Source organism: Limulus polyphemus, unplaced genomic scaffold (genome assembly GCF_000517525.1).
Source record: "Limulus polyphemus unplaced genomic scaffold, Limulus_polyphemus-2.1.2 Scaffold900, whole genome shotgun sequence".
Taxonomy (NCBI): Eukaryota; Metazoa; Arthropoda; class Merostomata; order Xiphosura; family Limulidae; genus Limulus; species Limulus polyphemus.
This window is the reverse complement of record NW_013666510.1, coordinates 174,695-195,221: the sequence shown is the minus strand read 5'-3', so window position 1 is coordinate 195,221 and position 20,527 is coordinate 174,695. Positions and strand designations below refer to the sequence as shown.

Sequence of the window (20,527 nt, the reverse complement as noted above, 5' to 3'; positions counted from 1 at the left end):
CACAAAACAAAGAAAAGTTATCAACATGTTCTACCGGCTCAGCATAAAATTTTTGTATTAAGAACCATTATCATAATTCGGAAAAAAACTATTACTCTTTATTAAGACAATGAAAACTGTATTAAGAACCATTATCATAATTCGGAAAAAACTATTACTCTTTATTAAGACAATGAAAACTGTATTAAGAGGCTGGGTATTTTGTTTTGATGGAGTATGTAAATAATGCTACAGGAAAAATCCTAGATTGCGTTAAAAAATTTTAGATCTTAATTAATTTTATAATATTATTAATTTTTCGAATTCTAAATAAAAACTAAGCGAGTTGAAAAACAAGCCAAATTAACATGTATTATATCTAAAAGAAATGTCGATTCATCGTGTTATTTATTTAGAGATAAAGAAAAGTACAGATTGAAGTTTTTCTAACTATTAGAACGCATGAGTTAGATTTCAAAAATCCTCAAGTCAATCTTTACGAGCACAACGTTGAAATTAAAGTAATTATTTAATGGAAGCTCGTGTCAGAAAATAACGTCAAAAATCATAAAAATTTGAATTATTTGATCCTTGTGTATTCTCAATTACAGAGTTTTATCAAATATTTTTATAAGAGTTATTAAGATTTGATTTATATAAGAGTGAAAGTAAAAGCGAATGTCATAAACTTTTTCATATTTATATTAAAGAACAACACTAACAAATTAGTCAAATTACACTTGCTATTTAGTCCTATATTGAGTAACCTTACCCCATTTTGTTCCCATAAGTACTGGGCAAGTGGTTTGCATTGTTCTAACACATTTTTCGCCATTTTGGGGAAAGTCGTACCATAAAAGGGCTGCTCCCTGTAAATAAATCATAAATTTCACATTATACATACTATACGTTTCTAGTTCCTAACAAATACGCCTTTCTTTTGGAATTGACTGACTTAAAACTTTCAAAAATGGATAGAACAGTGAGAAACGCAACATACAAAACTATATCATTTACACTTATGTTTACTCGTTAGCACCAGATAGATAAAACGTGAAATCCACTTTAATACATAGGCTTCAGAAAAGAATAATTCTGGGAAAATTCAAGGATCTTATCCCTCGGTTTTCAAAATCAACCCATCAATGTTTTCGCGTGAATTTATAAACATGTGACGTACTCTATTGTTTAGGGATTATGTACCTTGTAGAGGTCAATCTACTGGTGTTCGTTCTTTACCTAATTCTGCAAATAAGAGCAACGGTTTTTAGATATCTGGAACTATATATTTATCTGGTATTTCATTGGTAAAAATATAATTTTACTTTTGAGTGTAAATACGAGTTTTGATGACGATGGTAATAAAAAATGATAAGTAGTGTCATAATTTTTAATATGACCCGTTAATCTGAAGTTCGTGGCCTTTCTGGTCAACTAGTCACCGTACATGCACGCCTCTTTCAGTTGTAGGAGCATTATTATGTAACGGTCAATCTTATTATTCGTTCGTAAAATAGTAACCCAAGAGCTGGTGGTGGTTGACGTTAACTAGCTGTCTTCCCTCTAGTCTATCACTTCAAATTTAGGGACGGCTAAAACAGACAGCCCTCGAGTAGCTTTGCGTGAAATTCAAAACAAACAATTATGAAGTTATGTTGATAAAAACTATTACTACGCACATGCAGTGACTGCATGATGTAAGAACAGATTTTTCCTAGCTACCGGACTGTATTCTACTGAGTAATTAATGAGGGCTTCATCCAACACTTAAGAACCAAATCAATAGTCAACGAGGGAGGTAGAGACCGAGTTGTATTTGATCCTCTCAGGTCACATGACCAAACAACGATCAAATAAAACAACAGCATGTTGATAAAAAAATAAATAAAAATACTATGTTATACAATAAATTCATTTTCACCAATACAAGAATTCAAATAACTTCGATTTTCTAAAGTAAACTTTGTATCTTTGTTCACTTGACAGCCATGGAGTTATGGAAGGTTTTTACTTTATTTTTGCCCCAAAAAGAAAAAAAATTAAAGACTACAAAGTTTTCAAAATATCATAACTCAGTTCTTTATTTATATTATAAATCCAGAAATTTCAGTGCTGTAAAACTGGCATTAAATATCTTTTAGACTGAAAATTAATAGTTACTTTTGTTGGCACGACTCCAACTCCAATTTTCGGGAAAACCGTAGAACCTCCTTTTTTTACGTCATTGAGCTGCGAAAAAAGAAATTAACGAGAGATAAGAAACAGTTTAAGGACTTCTGTCATCTCCCGTCAGATTGTTAAGTTTGATTGATAGTGTACAGTTTGTTGACTTGAGTAATAGGGCCAGTACAAGCAAAGAAAATCATAAAACAAATGTATTATTATCTTTCAGAATTTGTAGTGTATACTAGAGGGATCACATTTTTATAACAAGGTTAGAAAAAACGACCTGTACACTCCAAATGATTATAAAAAAACTTTTATTTCAATCAAAGTTACGGCGTCTTTGCGGCTTCTTCAGGGCTATTACATAAAAGTGTTTGATATTACAGTTTTATGTTCTAGCCCTGAAAAAGCGACAAAAGCGAAACGTCGGTTGATGTAAAAGTTCTCTTATAATCATTTGGAGTGTAGAGGTCATTTTTTCCCTTCTAATACTATTATCAAAGTGTATTGTTGAAGAATTTATTACAAACAATGAAAAAATAAAATAAACTGAAATCGTTTTATTGTTGCCGTTCTGAAGACTTGTTTGGATTAACGACGTCCTAATTAACTTGACACAAGAGGTTTTGGTGAAAATTATCTTGGATATACCAAAAGTAATAATTTTTCAGGGCTAAAAAGTTTTTTACTTCTTTTTTACAGCAATAAGCTTATAGTTATTAAATTAAAAGGCTAAGATTGATAATTACAATCAGTATATAAGGCATAAAATTTATCGAAAATCAACTCTTAACAATGTATACAAATATCACACTGAAGAATGTGTTTTTCAGCCCAATGTAAGCTTAAGATAACTATTGAAGTTTTAAAACATTTTTTTTATCAAAGGATATAGAAATAAACTGTTTTATAAACCGTTTTAAAAAATAAAACACTAATGTTAGGTTTACTCAGTATCGTCAGATGGCAAGCTTTAAACAGTTCAAGCTGCTATCGTCTTACAATGTCAGTTATTACATTACATAACTAAACGATAACGTAACAAAAATCAAGAATAGGTAAGTAACAAAGAAATGTGAATAAGTATAAATTTACATCTATATATCTGTTAATGTTAGGTTTTTGATAAAAAGAACTTCTTTGATAATTTTTCTATGATTTATATTCTCTATCAATGCTTTCAACACTTCAAAAATAAAAAAAAAATGATTAAGTTTAACCATGCGTTCAAATACACCAGAAGAAGCTTTTAAATGTTATTTTAATCTTGTTGAAAACTGTCGGTTATTTTCTCCGATGTAAGAATTATCACAGTCTTTAAATTTAATTTGATTCACTGATCCTGGTGTGTCACTGTCAACAAATTCTCTTGACAGAAGTTGGACTATAAATGTTGGAGGTATCCCGCACTCTACAAAATTTACACACCGCTACAATGTGATTGAAAAAAAATACTTCATTTAAAAACAACGTTTCGACACGTTAACACGTTCATAGATTCTTTTTTTTTCATTCAGTGTGTGAAGAAAAATTCGCATTTAATAAAAAAAAATTATCTAGTTTGACAAGTTCTTCCTATGAATAACGACCCGACTTATATCTCTAAAAGATGTGTTTATTGGCTCAATATTTCGTTATTACAGCTTCGCCGGTTGAATTCAACTTGATTACTGAGCTTGTGGGTTTATCAATAGCTCCTGACAGACTTATATCTGTAAAAGATGTGTTTATTGGCTCAATATTTCGTTATTAAAGGTTCGTCGGTTGAATTCAACTTGATTACTGAGCTTGTGGGTTTATCAATAGCTCCTGACAAAACTGTAATGGTGATATATTGAGCCAATAAAGATACGTGCTGGATACATAGGTCGTTATTTTATTTACGTTAATAAAAATGTTTCATAATAAACTACAATTTGGGTTAAACAAAGTTATGAACAATAAGTTATTTCAGTAAATTATTGAAATTTTAATTAGCGCGAGCGGTAATAGTAGCATTGTATGAACGTGCGATGGTAGCATTATTAAGTAAGGACTTATTGTTGAGAGATGCAAGGTATATGACTGTTACATTTCTTTAAGTTCATATTTCTCCGTCTATCTATCTATCTATATATATATATATATATACGTACACGGCAAGAGTGTTTGTGTTTTTTTGCTTCTCACACCTACACTTTTTTGACCGAAACTTGGCATGCACCTTTAGAGCCCACCAAGAATATCACGAAAGGGGGAAGATTTCATTATTTGAATTTACTCCTCTATGCTACTTTATGGGGAAGCCATTGTCTTTTCGTGTGTCCGCCTTTCACGCCTATAATTTTTGACAGATCTCGACCAAATTATGCATGTAAGGCCTCAAGAGGGTGTCGGCCTTCGTATCTGTCAACCATGTGTCACCACCCCGTGTCCCCTATATGTTCCTAGTGTTATTCTATTGATCTCTGCAAAATTTCTAAGGCACCATTAGTGCAATCCGGAGAGCGACATGATGAGGGGGCTTTCGGATCTGATCACTATGTCACCCTTAGGGGGCTTCTTGTATTCCCCATGCTATTCTATTGATTTCTACCAAACATCAAAGGTACTCTTAGACCACCTCGGGAGTGACATAGGGGAGTTGATGTTTGGATTTCCCACCCACACTTCATTCTCTGGGGAGTCCTTGTCTGACAGTGTGTCCGGTATTCACACCTTTAGTTTTTCATTAATCTCAACTAATTTGACATGTACCTTTAGGGACCTCTGAAAAATCACATAAGGAGTCAACGATAGGATCCGACACCCCCTTGGAGGTCGGATCTGACCACTATGTCAAAAAACCTCTATGTTTTCCTCATGCTATTCTATTAATTTCAACCAAACTTCGAAGGCACTCTTCTAGAACCTCAGAGAATGACATAGGGGGTTGACATTCGGATCTAACCTACCTTTGTCACTCCCAGGGACCATTATGTGTACTTGTTTTGTTCTATTGATTTCTGCTAAACTTCGAAAACGCCTATAGGACATCTCGAGGTGGGACATAGAAAAGGTTGGCATTCGGATCGAACAAGCACGTAGGCTAGTACTGAAATGAAAGTGTATTAAATGCTCTGATATGTGCGTAGAATACGTAAATGATTACACACACACACACATATATATATATATGTTGTTTTATAGAAATTTTTCCCACTGCTCCTAATAAAATCTCTCAAAATCTAGCTGTATGTACCACAATGTTTATATATAATCGTTTACTACCTCTAAGCCTTAAATGAGCAGACAGACTTATATATATACATATACGTATACATAAGCATACATTGTATACATATATATGCGCGTATTTTTGCTTATTTTGTGTATAATTCATTTTTATACGCACCCATTTTTATGACTCTTATGCAAACTGCAATAACTATATTTATCTTGAGTTTATCATTTCAACGATAATGCTATCACGGCACATTCATACAATATTATTATTGACTTCACTACAATTCACTTTCTTTTATTCCTCCTAACCTTTTACAAGTGGCTATTCATCAGTCCAAAAGCTTGGGACTAAATAAACCTTTTTGTTTCTTTAAGCGAAAGATAGTAGACTCTTTATACAATTTGTACATGTTTTCTAACTGAGATCACTGTAACAACACGAATTCAAATACTTACGAAAAACATTATTTTGGCTCCAGATTTGTCACTGCTATAATCCTGTAGATGAAATAAAAAAGTATTTTTGCTTCAAAAGCATAAAAAAAATCATCGATTGCACTTAAATAGATTTACAATTATTATTTAAAATGGTGTGATAGATGCTGGAGGTTCACCTTGGGTTAAAACGAAACATTACTGAGAAAAAATGAATCTTCTGTACACTTAAAAAAGGCAGGATGAAAACAAAAAATGTGTTGAGAAATGATTACATATCAACTTTAATAATAAAATTTTCAAAAGTATGTCAAGCTTTTTATTATTTCTAATTCATATTTTTATTTGTTTTTTACCCTCCCCAAGTGGCCCTTAAAATACTCGTAGTGGGCACAGATAGCCCATTGTTTAGCTCTGTGCTTAGTGACTAACAAAAAAAAATGTTGTTGGTTTTATTGTTTCAGAATTGTGCCAAACAAGGTCCAACTGCGTATAATTACTTCTTATTTTGAACTAATAGAACAAATGCAGCTAGTCAACAGCATCCACTCGCCATCCGTGGTATAATCGCATTGTAGGATTTCAACATTTTCATAAAACAAACAAACTTAAACACTGTAGTGAACAGAAGTCGTTTCAGGGTGTTATGTATTTTAATATTTCGTTTTAAACTTTGTACGTTAATAAACAGCTTCTATGGGGAAATAATAAGTTAATAGTTTAGTAGACCTTCTGTCTTATATTGAAATATCTTCAAATCAATTAACAGCGATGTAAACAAAAATGCCTTATTTTATTACCTATATACAACAGTCCGAAAATGCGATTGACCAGACTGGATTTCAGAGTTGGAAGAGTATAGAAAAACCAAACATAAGTTGGCGTTCTGCCTCTACTTTAACTACGATTAGAAGTGGCAGTTTTGTTCTATGTTCTAATAACCGGTAGTTGTTTATTTTAAATCGTTCACATTGTTTAAACAGAATAAGGAAGTGAAACTTTTATTGTTTAAACACATATAGTTTGCTTTGTTGCTAAACACAAAGCTACTTAATGGATTATCTGTTCTATATCAATCGCGGGTATCTAACCCCAATTTTTAGCGCTATAATCCCCAGACTTACCGCTGAGATAGAGATGGTTTAAATATTTATAACTAAAATATACTGGTAATGCAATAACTCGTAAATTAATTACTAATCCCTTGGGAAAAGATATACGAAACTTGACGAGTGTTTGTTTTTTTCTAAGCGCAAAACTACACACTAACCGCGCTGTGCTTATCACCGGAATCAAACCCCAAATTTTTACGTTATAAGCCATCAAGTTTTGAAGAAGAGCGAAATGTCAGTCCAGGAGCAAAAACAGAAAACTTCTGCTCATTTTTTTTAAATAGAAACTAGTAATGATTTGTTTCTCCCTAATACAATAAAACTCTTATTGACTTACCTTCTCATCGTTCGAATCATCAACATGTGTGACGAAATGCCCTCCGAAACCATAGTTCACCACCTTTAAAGAAAATTAAAATCTTCAAATATTGGCAGATTATAATAAACTTCATTGTAGATTAACTAGAATTCTAAGAAATAAGAACGAATTTGATATTTTTATAACGTGTTAATAAACGTTCCAACATTAAATATTGTCCCTATTACACATGATGAAACGTTATATTGAAGAACGACTGTGATAGTGGCGAAAGCTTTTATAAACCTATAATAATAAAAAGTACAAAGCGACAATGATGAGGACCGTATTAAAACAACAACATTAAATATATATATTAAAGTGATAGTGAAGAAAACTATTGAAGAAGTGATAGTGGTAAGGACTGTGAAGTCCTATGAAAAGTGTAGTGTTAAAAACTTGATAGTGATGAAGCCTGTTTCAAAGCGACAGTGATAAAATTGAACAAGGTGATATTGTTGAGGACTGTAATAAAAAGTGACAAGGACGTTACAAAAGTAGTGTTAAGAACTGTACAGAGATAGCTTTAAGTGCTTTTCGAAAGTTACCAATAGTGTTGAATGCACTAAAATATTAGCAATAAACCTAAGCCTAAGGGACTAAGAGAAAAATACTGACATTACTTATCGTCTTTTCCTACTTCCAACCTTTTAACGTCATTCTGCATGTTCTTCGCTCTTAAAGTAATTATTTACATTATAAAACTGTGAAATACGATTGGTTAATTAGAGAATGGGGTATTTGGGGGACATTTTACTTCTATAAGTATTGTTTTAAAACACGGTGTTATATTTCAATCATAAAAAAAAGCTGTGAATACCTTTCAGATATACAATGCATATATCGTCAAACAAAAAATCAATGTAGAAACTACATAAATATTACTAAATAATTTTATAGAATTAAAACACAATAACTTATTAGATAGTGCGTTCATACAATATTTTGAAACAAACAACAACAACTAAAATTTTGCACGAAACCTGTAAAGCACCATGCGTCTCCATACCAGTGATGGCTGTAATTGTTTTCGATAGTCTCACCACAAGGGGGTGCTCCGTATCCTCTAGAAATGTGCTAAAAAAGTAATTTGCAAAAAAAAAAGCATTAATCTAAGTATATATATGGTTTTCTCTTGTTTAAAGGATAACTAGCAATAGATTTAAAGTACGCGGATATTCTTAAACCAATAAACATTATCATCGGGAAGAATTTCAAAATTTCTTTTTTATAATTCATTACCTAAAATAAAAAGGAATAACAATGTAGAGACATTTATTTATTTCTTATTAACGTGTCTCTCGCTGGAACAGCGGTAAGTCTACTGATTTACAACGATAAAATCAGGGGTTCGATTCCCTTCGGTGGACACAGCAGATAGTCCGATGTGGCTATAACAAAAACACCCTTATTAACACAGATGTCAATAAAAATACTATATTTGCAGTTCATTGTCTTAGTAAGCTCTATACTTTAATATTTCTGTTTATCTTTGCTGTGCGAAGAAGTAATAAGTGAAAACTAATAAGTATTGTGATAGTGGAGACACAGTTATCGACAGGTCTTTAAAAGTTTTTTATTAGTAGTATTACTTATGTGTGTAGATAAGTGAAACTAATATGTATTGTGATAGGGGGAGACACAATTAGCGACAGGTCTTTAAATGTTTTTTATTAGTAGTATTATTTATGTGTGTAGATAAGTGAAACTAATATGTATTGTGATAGGGGAGACACAGTTATCTACAGGTCTTTAAAAGTTTTTTATTAGTAGTATTACTTATACGTGTAGATAAGTACAACAAATGATTTATTGCATTCTATAATCCCGATTTCTCAGTATAAAATAAAGCAGTTTTATAGCCGAGTAATCACTTACACTTTACAGCCGAGTAATCACTTACATTTTACAGCCGAGTAATCACTTACACTTTACAGCCGAGTAATCACTTACATTTTACAGCCGAGTAATCACTTACATTTTACTGGTGTGGTGGAAGTTCTCATCAAGGTACTTGCACGTCTTGTTGGCAGTTTCTTGCGCTTGTAACTAACAGTGTTAAATACATTAAAAAATGCTGATTTGAAAATCGACATCTCACATGACATTAAATGAAAAGCATTACATAAGTTAACATGATACATATTATATTTTTATATAAAACTAGTTCATATCTTTTTTTTACCAGCGGTGATTATGACGATTATTCATTTTTATGTTATTATGCGGATGATCTTGCCATTCTTAAAATTGTAAAAATAAATATGTAAACAACGAACCTTTTATCATATTTTTCTCAGTATTTTATTATCGTATAATTTTACATACATATCACATAAGAACTGGCTATCCTCATGTTCTCTCTGTTGCAGAAAAAAGCTCCTTCGTTCTTATTGGGTTAAGAGCGCCTTGTAATGATTTTTAACGCTAGGATGCACGGGTAAGACTACTTTCAATTTAGTAAATGAAATACCAAACGCAAGGCGTTTAATTTGCCTGGATATTTTTAGGGCTAATTAATTGAGAATAACCATAAAATAAGTACCGGCTCACTAACAAATAGACAGTTAGCAATATACCCCCCCCCCAAAAAAAACAAATTGGTGGCTTGGCTCAAGAGACCCCCTCCTGTGTATTCTAGAGTTACTCTGATCTGGAGATTTTCATTGTTATCACAATTCGAGGATATCAAACAATTACGATATATATATAAATATTACCTTTGGCATAGACAGTTTCTTCAGAGTTTCAATCTCTTTTTCTCTAATAACGCCATGATAAAGTGCGATCAGAGGATCCGTCCAAACAACTTCCATTTTTAACGGCTTGAAGTAATTGGCTGAATTGTATTCCGAAATGTGAACACACTTTAAACCTGCTTTCACCATGTGTGACTACACAAACAGAAGTGTAATATTCTATTAGCATTTCATTTAACCTCATACACGTATACTGCATTTCTCTGGTCTAAAATATTACTTAAATAAATCAAAGAGTGTTGGTTGGGGCATTTTGCCCGGAACCCCCAATTTAAAAGGTCCCCTCAAAATATAAGTTACTGTTTAATGAAAACTGGGAAAAATAGAATTGAGTCAGAAAAGAAATCAACGAAAAACAAAGAATTCGAATCATATAAAATAAGTTTCCCTCAAAATATCAAATATTTTTAACGCTACCCTGACAGCTGACATCAATGACGTACCAGCTCAGAGATGGCCCTTGCAGAGGGGGCGTCCATATTTTAAATTTGCTCTGGGTACTCGAGTCTTTAACATCCCTCATACTACAATATGAATTAAAATAGCCCTAATAAAATATTTTAGAATTTATTAAACAATAAACATTTTCTAACTGTAATGGATCACAATGTTCTTGATAAAAGCATTTTCCGTTTTTTTTTTTTGTTGTTTGCTAGGATAAAATTAAACATTTTATACTGAGAATTGTTCTACAATGTCACATAAAAGTGCAAAGTGCTCATGACTTATTGTGAAATATGGCTTCTTGTTTTTTCTTCCTTAACTCGTTTAACGATATTTAGGAAAATGTAATCATAATGGAAGCACTTGTCTAAGTTGTTTATCCAAATCATCTCAACAGAAGATTGTAAACGTTATGTCCGATTGGTCATATCACAAATACATATAATTCTACTATTTTATATTTCTCCAAATTTAACCATTACTATTGCTACGTTTATTAGTGGCATCCAGAGATGACCTCAACTTTGAATATCCTTCATGGTTCTTGCTCATATAAAACCGTTTCCTGGTCAGCGAATTCCAATGACATTTTAATCGGTCGACCTCTTACGTGTATTTTTATATTAACCAGATTTTTTTTAGAATACATACATAACGTTGTTACACAACCACTAAAGACGTTGTTACACAACTACTAAAAATCTGGGCAGCAGTGTTTGTTTTGTTACATTTCGCGCAAAGCTATATGCGCTATAGCCGTCCCTAACTTTGAAATGTTAGACTAGAGGGAACGCAGCTAGTCTCACCACCTACCGCCAACTCTTGGGCTACTCTTTACTAACGAAGAGTGGGATTGACCATAACATTTTAACGCCTCCTATGGCTGAAAGAGCAATCATGTTCGGCAGCGTGTTTCAATTCTGCGACCCGCAGATTGTGCTACCAGCACTCTAGCGATCAAGTTATGTCGGTGTCTACGTAATAACGGGATTGAACTATTTTAAAGCAGAAGGACATTCGTCCAAATAAATAGATAAACACAAGTAAATAAAAATATGGCAACTGGAATAAAGGGTTTTGAAAAACTAAAGTAACGTTATTTTATAACATATATACATTAAATTAAAATTTAAATAAAATGAAAAATAATTTTAAAACATAAAAATCAATGATGTACTCAAAACAAAAGTTATATAGCCATAATTAACTTATACTGTAGCACAAGCAGCCATTTTTAGAGCAACGCAGCTTCTCGTGACTGTGAAATGTGAAATGCCCTTTGACACGCGTCTTTGGAGTTGCTTTCTTACAGACTGAGTAGCATTGATAACAGCTACACTTGTAACACAACAACAAAGGCATTTTAAAACTGTCTATAATAAAGGAAACATATATTGTTGAGAAAAACAATATAAACACGTTTTTGGTGATTGGCAGCCAAGGCTTAACTTCTGCCGGATCTCTTCAGATCTGAAATCGTGAATCTGTTTTGGGTTATTTCTTTAATAATAAAGACTATTCTTCGAAGTGATAGCCTAGAGGGAAGGCAGCTAGCTAACACTACAAACTGCCACATTTTAGAATGCTCTTGTCAGACCGAATAGTAAGTCTTCACCGTCACTCTTAGAACGCGCCCATGAAGTGCGTGCGATTTTTTTAATTTTTTTCGCGGTAAAGGGTCGCTAACCACAAAACCTCAGATCCTCAGTTCGACACGCTAGCCACTGAGCTTCGGTTACTTTGTGCATTGATATCTGACTGACCTAGTAACTGCATTATTCTCTTCCTACTCCTAACAGTAGCTTTAATTACTTTTATATTGCTATTTTCTAAAATTCAAACTATTCCCCTCCTCCCCTTCTATCAAAAGGAATCTGCTAGGTTTTTTTTCTAGAACTTAAGTATATAGTCTCACTGTCATCTAGCTGGTAGAACCTCAGAAATTAAGAATAACACGGAGATGTACGTCAAAGATCATTCGAAGCACGTGCTCATTATGATCTCGTTTTTATTTTTAAAGCTCATGTGTTATACCGCTGTCACAACAGCGGATTTTACCTTTTCTGGAGCCACCAATAAGGAATGTTTCTTTGTTGTTTTGTGTTTCAAAATATCGTTCAAAAGCTACACAAGGACTATCTGCGCAGAGTCCCTATTGTTGAACTGATAGACTAGAGGGAAGGCAGCTGGTCAACAGCATCCTTCACCAACTCTTGAGCTACTCTTTTTCTGATTGAAAAGTAGAATCTGACCGTCACTCTTATAGCGTACCTACTGCCCCAAAGTGCAGAGCGCGTGTTTGCGGCCGAGGGTCGTGAACCATGAAACTTCGGATTTACATTCTGGGAGTGCGAATGACTAGTCACACCCGGTCCCCAACCAGTAAGATGTTTTAAAGACTAAGGCAACGTTTTTCATTCAAAAGTTGAAAACATGGATATGACACTAAATAACCTAACATTTCGAAAGTTGTAGAAACTGTGTGACAATTTGTTAGCTTGAATGAACGTTTTGAAAACCCTGAATATTAAAGTATAAAATACGTTATCAGTTAACAAAAATAGGATAATTATGGTGATTCAATCTCAAGATAAGCAAGAAACGTACGTTTTACTCGCTAAACCATAAGACGAAAGAAAAACATACACTGAGTGCAGTTTTAATATTTTTATTAAGGAATTCTTCCGTTTTCTACTACTTTAAAATACAGATGAAAATAGTAACCACAATAGCTAGAGGAAAGTCAGGAAATGTACTACGGAGTTAATACGAATTTCTTTAACTTTGACTGAGTTTAAACAATCGAAGCGAACAAGTGCATTGACGATAGACGACGCTTCTAGCTGACAGAAAGAGTGGTTTGAATTTTCTATCTTAGGTTGAAGAAAAATTATTCTAGTCTGATAAGAGCATGGCAGTTAGTAAACGCACAAAAATGATAACGTTATCCATCTTAGTGTACAATAATTCCTACATCATTGGTTAATCAAAAGGAAAACAAAAGGTACATAGTATCCAGACGTTATGTGAACACAGCAATGATACTAAACTCAGTAGATGCATAACTGTGATAATCTGTTGATTCAGCGGTAAGTCTGCGGGCCTATAACCCTAAAACAAAAAAGTTTCGATATCCAAAATGGGCAGAGCACAGATAGCCCATTGTGTAGCATTGTGCTTAATAACAAACAAAAAATTATTAGTATGTTAGTTTTGGGCTGGTTAGTTGTTTTTGCTATGAAATATGATAAATATATAGCCCTACAACTTGTGAAAAAAGGTACGTAAACTTCAATTTTTTGTCTCCATACCATATTGAACAAATTAATAGAAATGTGTGTGGTGGGGGGTAGTTTTAGTTTAAGTGATTTTTGTCACAAATGTTTTTCCTATTTCTTGATCCCCAGTGGCATAGCGGTAAGTCTGCGGACTTACAACGCTAGAAACCAGGTTTCGATATCCGTGGTGGGCAGATCACAGATAGCCCATTGTGTAGCTTTGTGTTTAAGCTCAAACTAACAAACAAAACCTATTTGTTTCTAATGTTTCATCAGCTTTCGGTGTTGAAACCGTAAATACTACGAGTATAACTTAGTATTTTAAGAAATCAAACATACCCTTAGATCTTCTCCCCTACAAAGTCGAATGTAACTCTCCCACATCCTGATATGTTCATGGATGGATTTGTCTTCTAAGAAGACAAAATACATATATATATATATCAATTTCTGTTTAATCGAGTTTGATTAAAATGAATAACGTGAAATTGTTAATAAACAAAAACGTATCTATTCAAAGCTACTAAAATGTATGTACTTATTTCGGCAAGGAAACGCTGAAGTCGCTTTTATACCAGCAATGAAATTTCTGAGAAGGAACATCGAAAAATGCCCTAATTAAGGATGCTCCAATGGTTCGGATTTTTAGGAAAATGAGCCATATTTGTAAATTAAATGATTAATGTTGTACACAAACTTGTATTAAACGAACAGAGTATAACTTATAAATGGTGCTGTGTTATAATGTTAGGGAGTAGTAGTTATCTCGATATTTCAGACATCGCGCGCTGATTGGCTACCTCAAGGGGAGGCGGTAGAAACGATGACATCACAGATCCACAAAGTGGCACCAGAGGGTTTGTTACTAGGATCACGAGCTTAGCGAAATTGTAGTTGTTGAAAAATATTAAAATTTACTCTTTTTACTTTTACTCTTTTAAAACTCACGTTTTTGTTTCACGTACTACGTGCTAATCTGTAAAACATAATTTTCTTATATTTTCTGTAGCGCATGTTAACCTTGGACACGTGCTGCTAGATATAAAAATATACAAAACTCCACGAAATAAGAATCAGTATTTGTTTTTAAATTTTATTTACCTCTTACAATTTTAATCATTTTTTTTTAGGAAATATAAGATCATCTATTTTACGTAGTGCTCTTTAAGACTAACTTGAAAAAGCCTCAGCAACGTATTATAGTCATATGAATCCATGATGAGTTTTAGAAAAATCTGTAAAACATTTTCTTTAAGTTTTCAAAAGGAGTAAGATTCAAAAAACTTATCACAAAGAAGTAAGATTCAAAACTTAACGCAAAGAAGTAAGAATAAAAAAAATTAACACAAAGAAGTAAGATTCAACAAACTTAACACAAATAAGTAAATTTAAAAACTTAACACAAAGGAGTAAGGTTCAACAAACTTATCACAAAGAAGTAAGAATCAACAAACTTATCACAAAGAAGTAAGAATCAACAAACTTATCACAAAGAAGTAAGAATCAACAAATAAGTAAGAATCAACAAATTTAACACAAGTAAGTAACATTCGACAAACTTAACACAAAGGAGTAAGAATCAACAAACTTAACGCAAAGAAGTAAGAATCAAAAAATTAACACAAAGAAGTAAGATTTAACAAACTTAACACAAAGAAGTAAATTTAAAAACTTAACACAAAGGAGTAAGGTTCAACAAACTTATCACAAAGAAGTAATATTCGACAAACTTAACACAGTGAAGTAAGATTCAAAAACTTAACAAAAAGAAGTAAGATTTGACAAACTTAGCACAAAGAACAAAGATTCAACCAACTTAAAACAAAGAACTAAGATTCAACGAACTTAACACAAAGAAGTAAGATTCGACAAACTTAACACAAAGAATTAAGAATCAACAAACTTAACACAAAAAGTAAGGATCAACAAACTTAGCACAAAACTAAGGATCAGCAAACTTAACACAAAGAAGTAAGATTCGACAAACTTAACGCAAAGAATTAAGATTCAACAAACTTAAAACAAAGAAGTAATATTCGACAAACTTAACACAAAGAAGTAAGTTTAAAAACTTAACACAAAGAAGTAAATTTAAAAAACTTAACACAAAGGAGTAAGAATCAATAAACTTATCCCAAAGAAGTAATATTCGACAAACTTAACACAATGAAGTAAGATTTGACAAACTTAACACAAAGAACTAAGATTCAACTAACTTAACACAAAGAATTAAGATTCGACAAACTTAACACAAAGAATTAAGGTTCAACAAACTTAAAACAAAGGCATAAGATTCAACAAACATAGCACAAAGAAGTAAGATTTTGTTGAATCTCACTCCTTTGTCTTAAGAAACCTAACAATTGAGAAGTAAATATGTCTATTTATCGTTTGCCTAAACTTCTCGGTGGTTCAGCGATAAGTCTAAAGGCTTAGAACGCTAAAAACCGAGTTTCGATACCCATTGTGTAGCTTTGCACTTAACTACAAACATAGAAGTTTTTGCCTGAGCTGTATGTCAAAGTGAAGCTAAAGTACATAAGCATTTACTAATAAGCCCCCCGATGGCTCAGTGATGAGCTTGGCAGCTTGTATTGCTAAAATTGATCCCTATCACTGCGGTTGTCATAGCGCAGATACCTCACTGTGCACTTTCTTTGCGCTTAAACAAAAACAAACGAAAAGAAAATAATGATGATACAGAATGGATTATAAAATGTGTTTTGATATCTAAAGGAAAGTACAATAAATCGATACCTTTTCTTTCCGAAAAATAATGCGCTGGGATGCCTTGCGCAATACTGGATACGTTTAACACTTTGGTAGGAGTTTGTGCAATGGCCTTCCTCAGTAGACGTTCCTAGAAAGTTACATTAGAATTAGGAAACATTCGGTTATCAAACACTTCATAATCTACAAAGAAATTCTTAAATTCTAGAATGTATTAGCTAGCATTTTGACATTTGTATTACATACTCACCACCTAATCAATAATTCTTAATTTTTTTTTATTTCGTTTAAACCTAAACCTAATATACGTGCTTGGGAGCATGATCCTTCTTCGCCCCTATCTCGACAATGGATATTGTAGCAGTTAAGCACAAAGCTACACGATGGGCTATCTGTGCGCCGCCCACCACGGGTATCGAAACCCGGATTCTAGCGTTGTAAGTCCGCAGACATACCGCTGTGCCACTAGGGGGGGGGGCAGCAGATAAGGTCTGTATCGCGTAAGGTGATCTTTAAAGATTCATTATTTATTGTATATAAAATTTATAAGGCCGTTGCGAATAAGTGATGCCTTATATGCATATCTACTTGATATGAGGAAATTGGAAAATGTTAATAAAAAAGGGACCGTATGAAAAAGTCAAGTCTATTTATCATTAGATTATCTTTTAAGGATTCAGTTGCAATTTTAGATTATATTTTGAGATTATACTACAGTTTGTAAACACAAATAAGACTGTTTCAAACAATTAATAGTTTACGTATATTAATTTCATAATACCGGGTTGTTGTTCACAAACGGACAAGTACAACCTTTCACCAAATGATCTGTACAACACCCATAATTAAGTACAATCTTGCATAAAATGATCTTCATAAGTAAGAATAAAATTGGTTCAAAAACGCTTTAGATAGAATAGTTACAAAAGCGCTTTAGATTTTGTAACTATTCTATCTAAAGCAGTTTTGTAACTATTCTATCTAAAGCGCTTTTGTAACTATTCTATCTAAAGCGCTTTTGAAACCATTCGATTTAAAGCACTTTTGCAACCGTTTTATCTGAAGTAGTTATGTAACCATTCTTTCTAAAGCGCTTTTGAAACCATTCGATTTAAAGCACTTTTGCAACCATTCTATTTAAAGCGTTTTAGCAACCATTTTATCTAAAGTACTTTTGTAACTATTCTATCTAAAGCAGTTTTGTAACTATTCTATCTAAAGCGCTTTTGTAACTATTCAAGTACTTTAGATAAAATGGTTGCTAAAACGCTTTAAATCGAATGGTTTCAAAAGCGCTTTAGAAAGAATGGTTACATAACTACTTCAGATAAAACGGTTACAAAAGTGCTTTAGATAGAATAGTTACAAAAGTACTTTAGATAAAATGGTTGCTAAAACGCCTTAGATAGAATGGTTGCAAAAGTACTTTAGATAAAATGGTTGCTAAAACGCTTTAGATAGAATGGTTGCAAAACTGCTTTAGATAGAATAGTTACAAAAGTACTTTAGATAAAATGGTTGCTAAAACGCTTTAGATAGAATGGTTGCAAAAGTGCTTTAAATCGAATGGTTTCAAAAGCGCTTTAGAAAGAATGGTTACATAACTACTTCAGATAAAATGGTTGCTAAAACGCTTTAGATAGAATGGTTGCAAAAGTGCTTTAAATCGAATGGTTTCAAAAGCGCTTTAGAAAGAATGGTTACATAACTACTTCAGATAAAACGGTTACAAAAGTGCTTTAGATAGAATAGTTAGAAAAGCGCTTTAGATAGAATGGTTTCAAAAGTGCTTTAGATAGAATGGTTACAAAAGCGCTTTAGATAGAATGGTTACAAAAGTGCTTTAGATAGAATAGTTACAAAAGCGCTTTAGATAGAATGGTTTCAAAAGTGCTTTAGATAGAATGGTTACAAAAGCGCTTTAGATAGGATAGTTACAAAAGCGCTTTAGATAGAATGGTTACAAACGTGCTTTAGATAGAATAGTTACAAAACTGATTTAGATAGAATGGTTACAAAAGCGCTTTAGATAGAATAGTTACAAAAGTACTTTAGATAAAATGGTTACAAAAGCGCTTCAGATAGAATGGTTTCAAAAGTGCTTTAAATAGAATGGTTACAAAAGTGCTTTAGATTGAATAGTTACAAAAGTGCTTCAGATAGAATAGTTACAAAAGCGCTTTAGATAGAATAGTTATAAAAGTACTTTAGATAAAATGGTTACAAAAGCGCTTTAGATGGAATGGTTACCTACAAGATCAGGACCGTTGGCTATCAGGCCTTTCACCAAATTCATGCCCATGTCTACTTCCTTCTTAAAAAAGCTGCTAAGCACTGGTACAGCCTGGAATTCTTTTTCTTTGATGAATAATCCCTCTTGATACCACTCTGATGCAAGTGAAAAGTTCATACTAATGGCCGCTTGTTTTCCAAGTCGAAAACAATCGCTCGCTGGAAAAATGAAATGGAATAATATTATTCTGTATAAGAATCTACAAAGATAGAAACACGATAGTACCCCGGTATGACTTACAATTCGAGATTCGATCCCTCACGAAGGACAGAGCTTTGCACTAAAATGCCAATAACAAGAAACGCGATAACTATACCTGCTCTACTTACACGTAAACTAAATCAGTAAATGAATTACCTAGAATTTTCGTGAGAAAACAAAAATTATCAAGGCAAAATTTAACAGGAGATGTTTACTAGGCTTCCTACTATTACAGAGTAGACATATACTCCCTACTCAGTTATGCCCTACTAGACACACAAGCCCCCCAGTGGCACAGCGGTATGTCTGCGGACTTGCAACGCTAGAAACCGGGTTTCGATACCCGTGGTGGGCAGAGCACAGATAACCCATTGTGTATCTTTGTGCTTAACTTCAAACAGACACACAGATTATGTACTATAGTTTTTATGTATAAAGTGTGATGTTTATTAAAAAATTAATAATTGTTCTTTTTTTTTACATTTCAACACATTTTAGGTTAAAGACAACAGCCAGAACTTCGAAAATTTCACTCAACGAACTCAATTTTTGCATTTTTTTTCAGGACATTTTTTTATAAACACTCTTATAAATCACTTTCTGAACTTGTTCATGAAGGTTTAAGTTCTAATAACTTCTGTACAAGATTATGGTAAAAACGAAACTCTTAGAACATATTTGATACTGAATAAATTGATTAAAACTTTGAAGAGAAAATAAAGTGTTTTTTTTTTATATGACGTTGTTCAGATGCACAGAAGTCTTCAACTGAATGTAATTTATTTTAGTTAAGTATAGTATATACACAATTACGAATCTAACTCCTTATTCAACACCATTCGTAGCAAACTAAAAATTACTTTCAGACTCATAGATGGTCTTATTGTTTTATTAATTATTCCTGGCTGCAGCAGCATCCGCCATCGCATAGGCTTAGTTCAATTACTTGAACCGAATAACAGGTTTGACTGTAACTCTTATAACACGCCCACAGTTCAAAGTATAGAGAGTATTTAGTAGCATCACGTCTAAAACACTGGCTCCTTCGATACCCAGCATGACGTGTTAACCATTAAGCCTCACCAGGCCTGGAAGTTAAATTTTGTTAAGTAACTGTTTATGTAGATAGTTGATGAAAGGTAACTCCAAATTTATTTATGAAATACTTGGAAAGTTTGATTAATATAAAAAAAATCATTTTCATCAGCTTTCTTGCTTTAATATCTTGCAGAAATGTAATTTATTTCTATGTCATATTTATTACCAAAAGAACCTGTGGCATTGTTCGGATTATACAAGATTCACACCGAACTTAGATTACATCGCACGTTCTCTCAACTCTATTTGGTGTTAGAGGGTTTCATACAACATGGAAATAATGAATTATATAATTTTATTCTATAAACATGTTAGATTTAAGTAACAAACTATGCAGTATTCAGTGTTTTATTTTCTTCTCTTTTTTTTCAAATTAAAACTTCTGCTTATATCTAGAGCCGAGAGTAGCATAGTGGTTAGCATACTCGGAATGTTAACCCTAGCGTGGCTCGTTGCCGCAAAAACCCGTT

The 20,527-nt window shown here is 32.9% G+C and overlaps 1 protein-coding gene across 1 annotated transcript in view; it reads right to left on the bottom strand.

Moving 5' to 3' along the window:
- LOC106461114 (prolyl 4-hydroxylase subunit alpha-1-like) overlaps positions 1-20,527 on the bottom strand; it is a 23,213-nt gene that overhangs the window by 509 nt on the left and 2,177 nt on the right. The window contains exons 2-11 of the mRNA XM_022387994.1: positions 18,720-18,916; positions 16,493-16,595; positions 14,075-14,148; positions 9,975-10,148; positions 9,233-9,303; positions 8,238-8,331; positions 7,234-7,296; positions 5,806-5,847; positions 2,140-2,208; positions 752-848 (exon numbers count right to left, since the gene is read on the bottom strand). Coding sequence (XP_022243702.1) covers positions 752-848; positions 2,140-2,208; positions 5,806-5,847; positions 7,234-7,296; positions 8,238-8,331; positions 9,233-9,303; positions 9,975-10,148; positions 14,075-14,148; positions 16,493-16,595; positions 18,720-18,916 — 984 coding nt within the window. The remainder of the gene's footprint in view (positions 1-751; positions 849-2,139; positions 2,209-5,805; positions 5,848-7,233; positions 7,297-8,237; positions 8,332-9,232; positions 9,304-9,974; positions 10,149-14,074; positions 14,149-16,492; positions 16,596-18,719; positions 18,917-20,527) is intronic.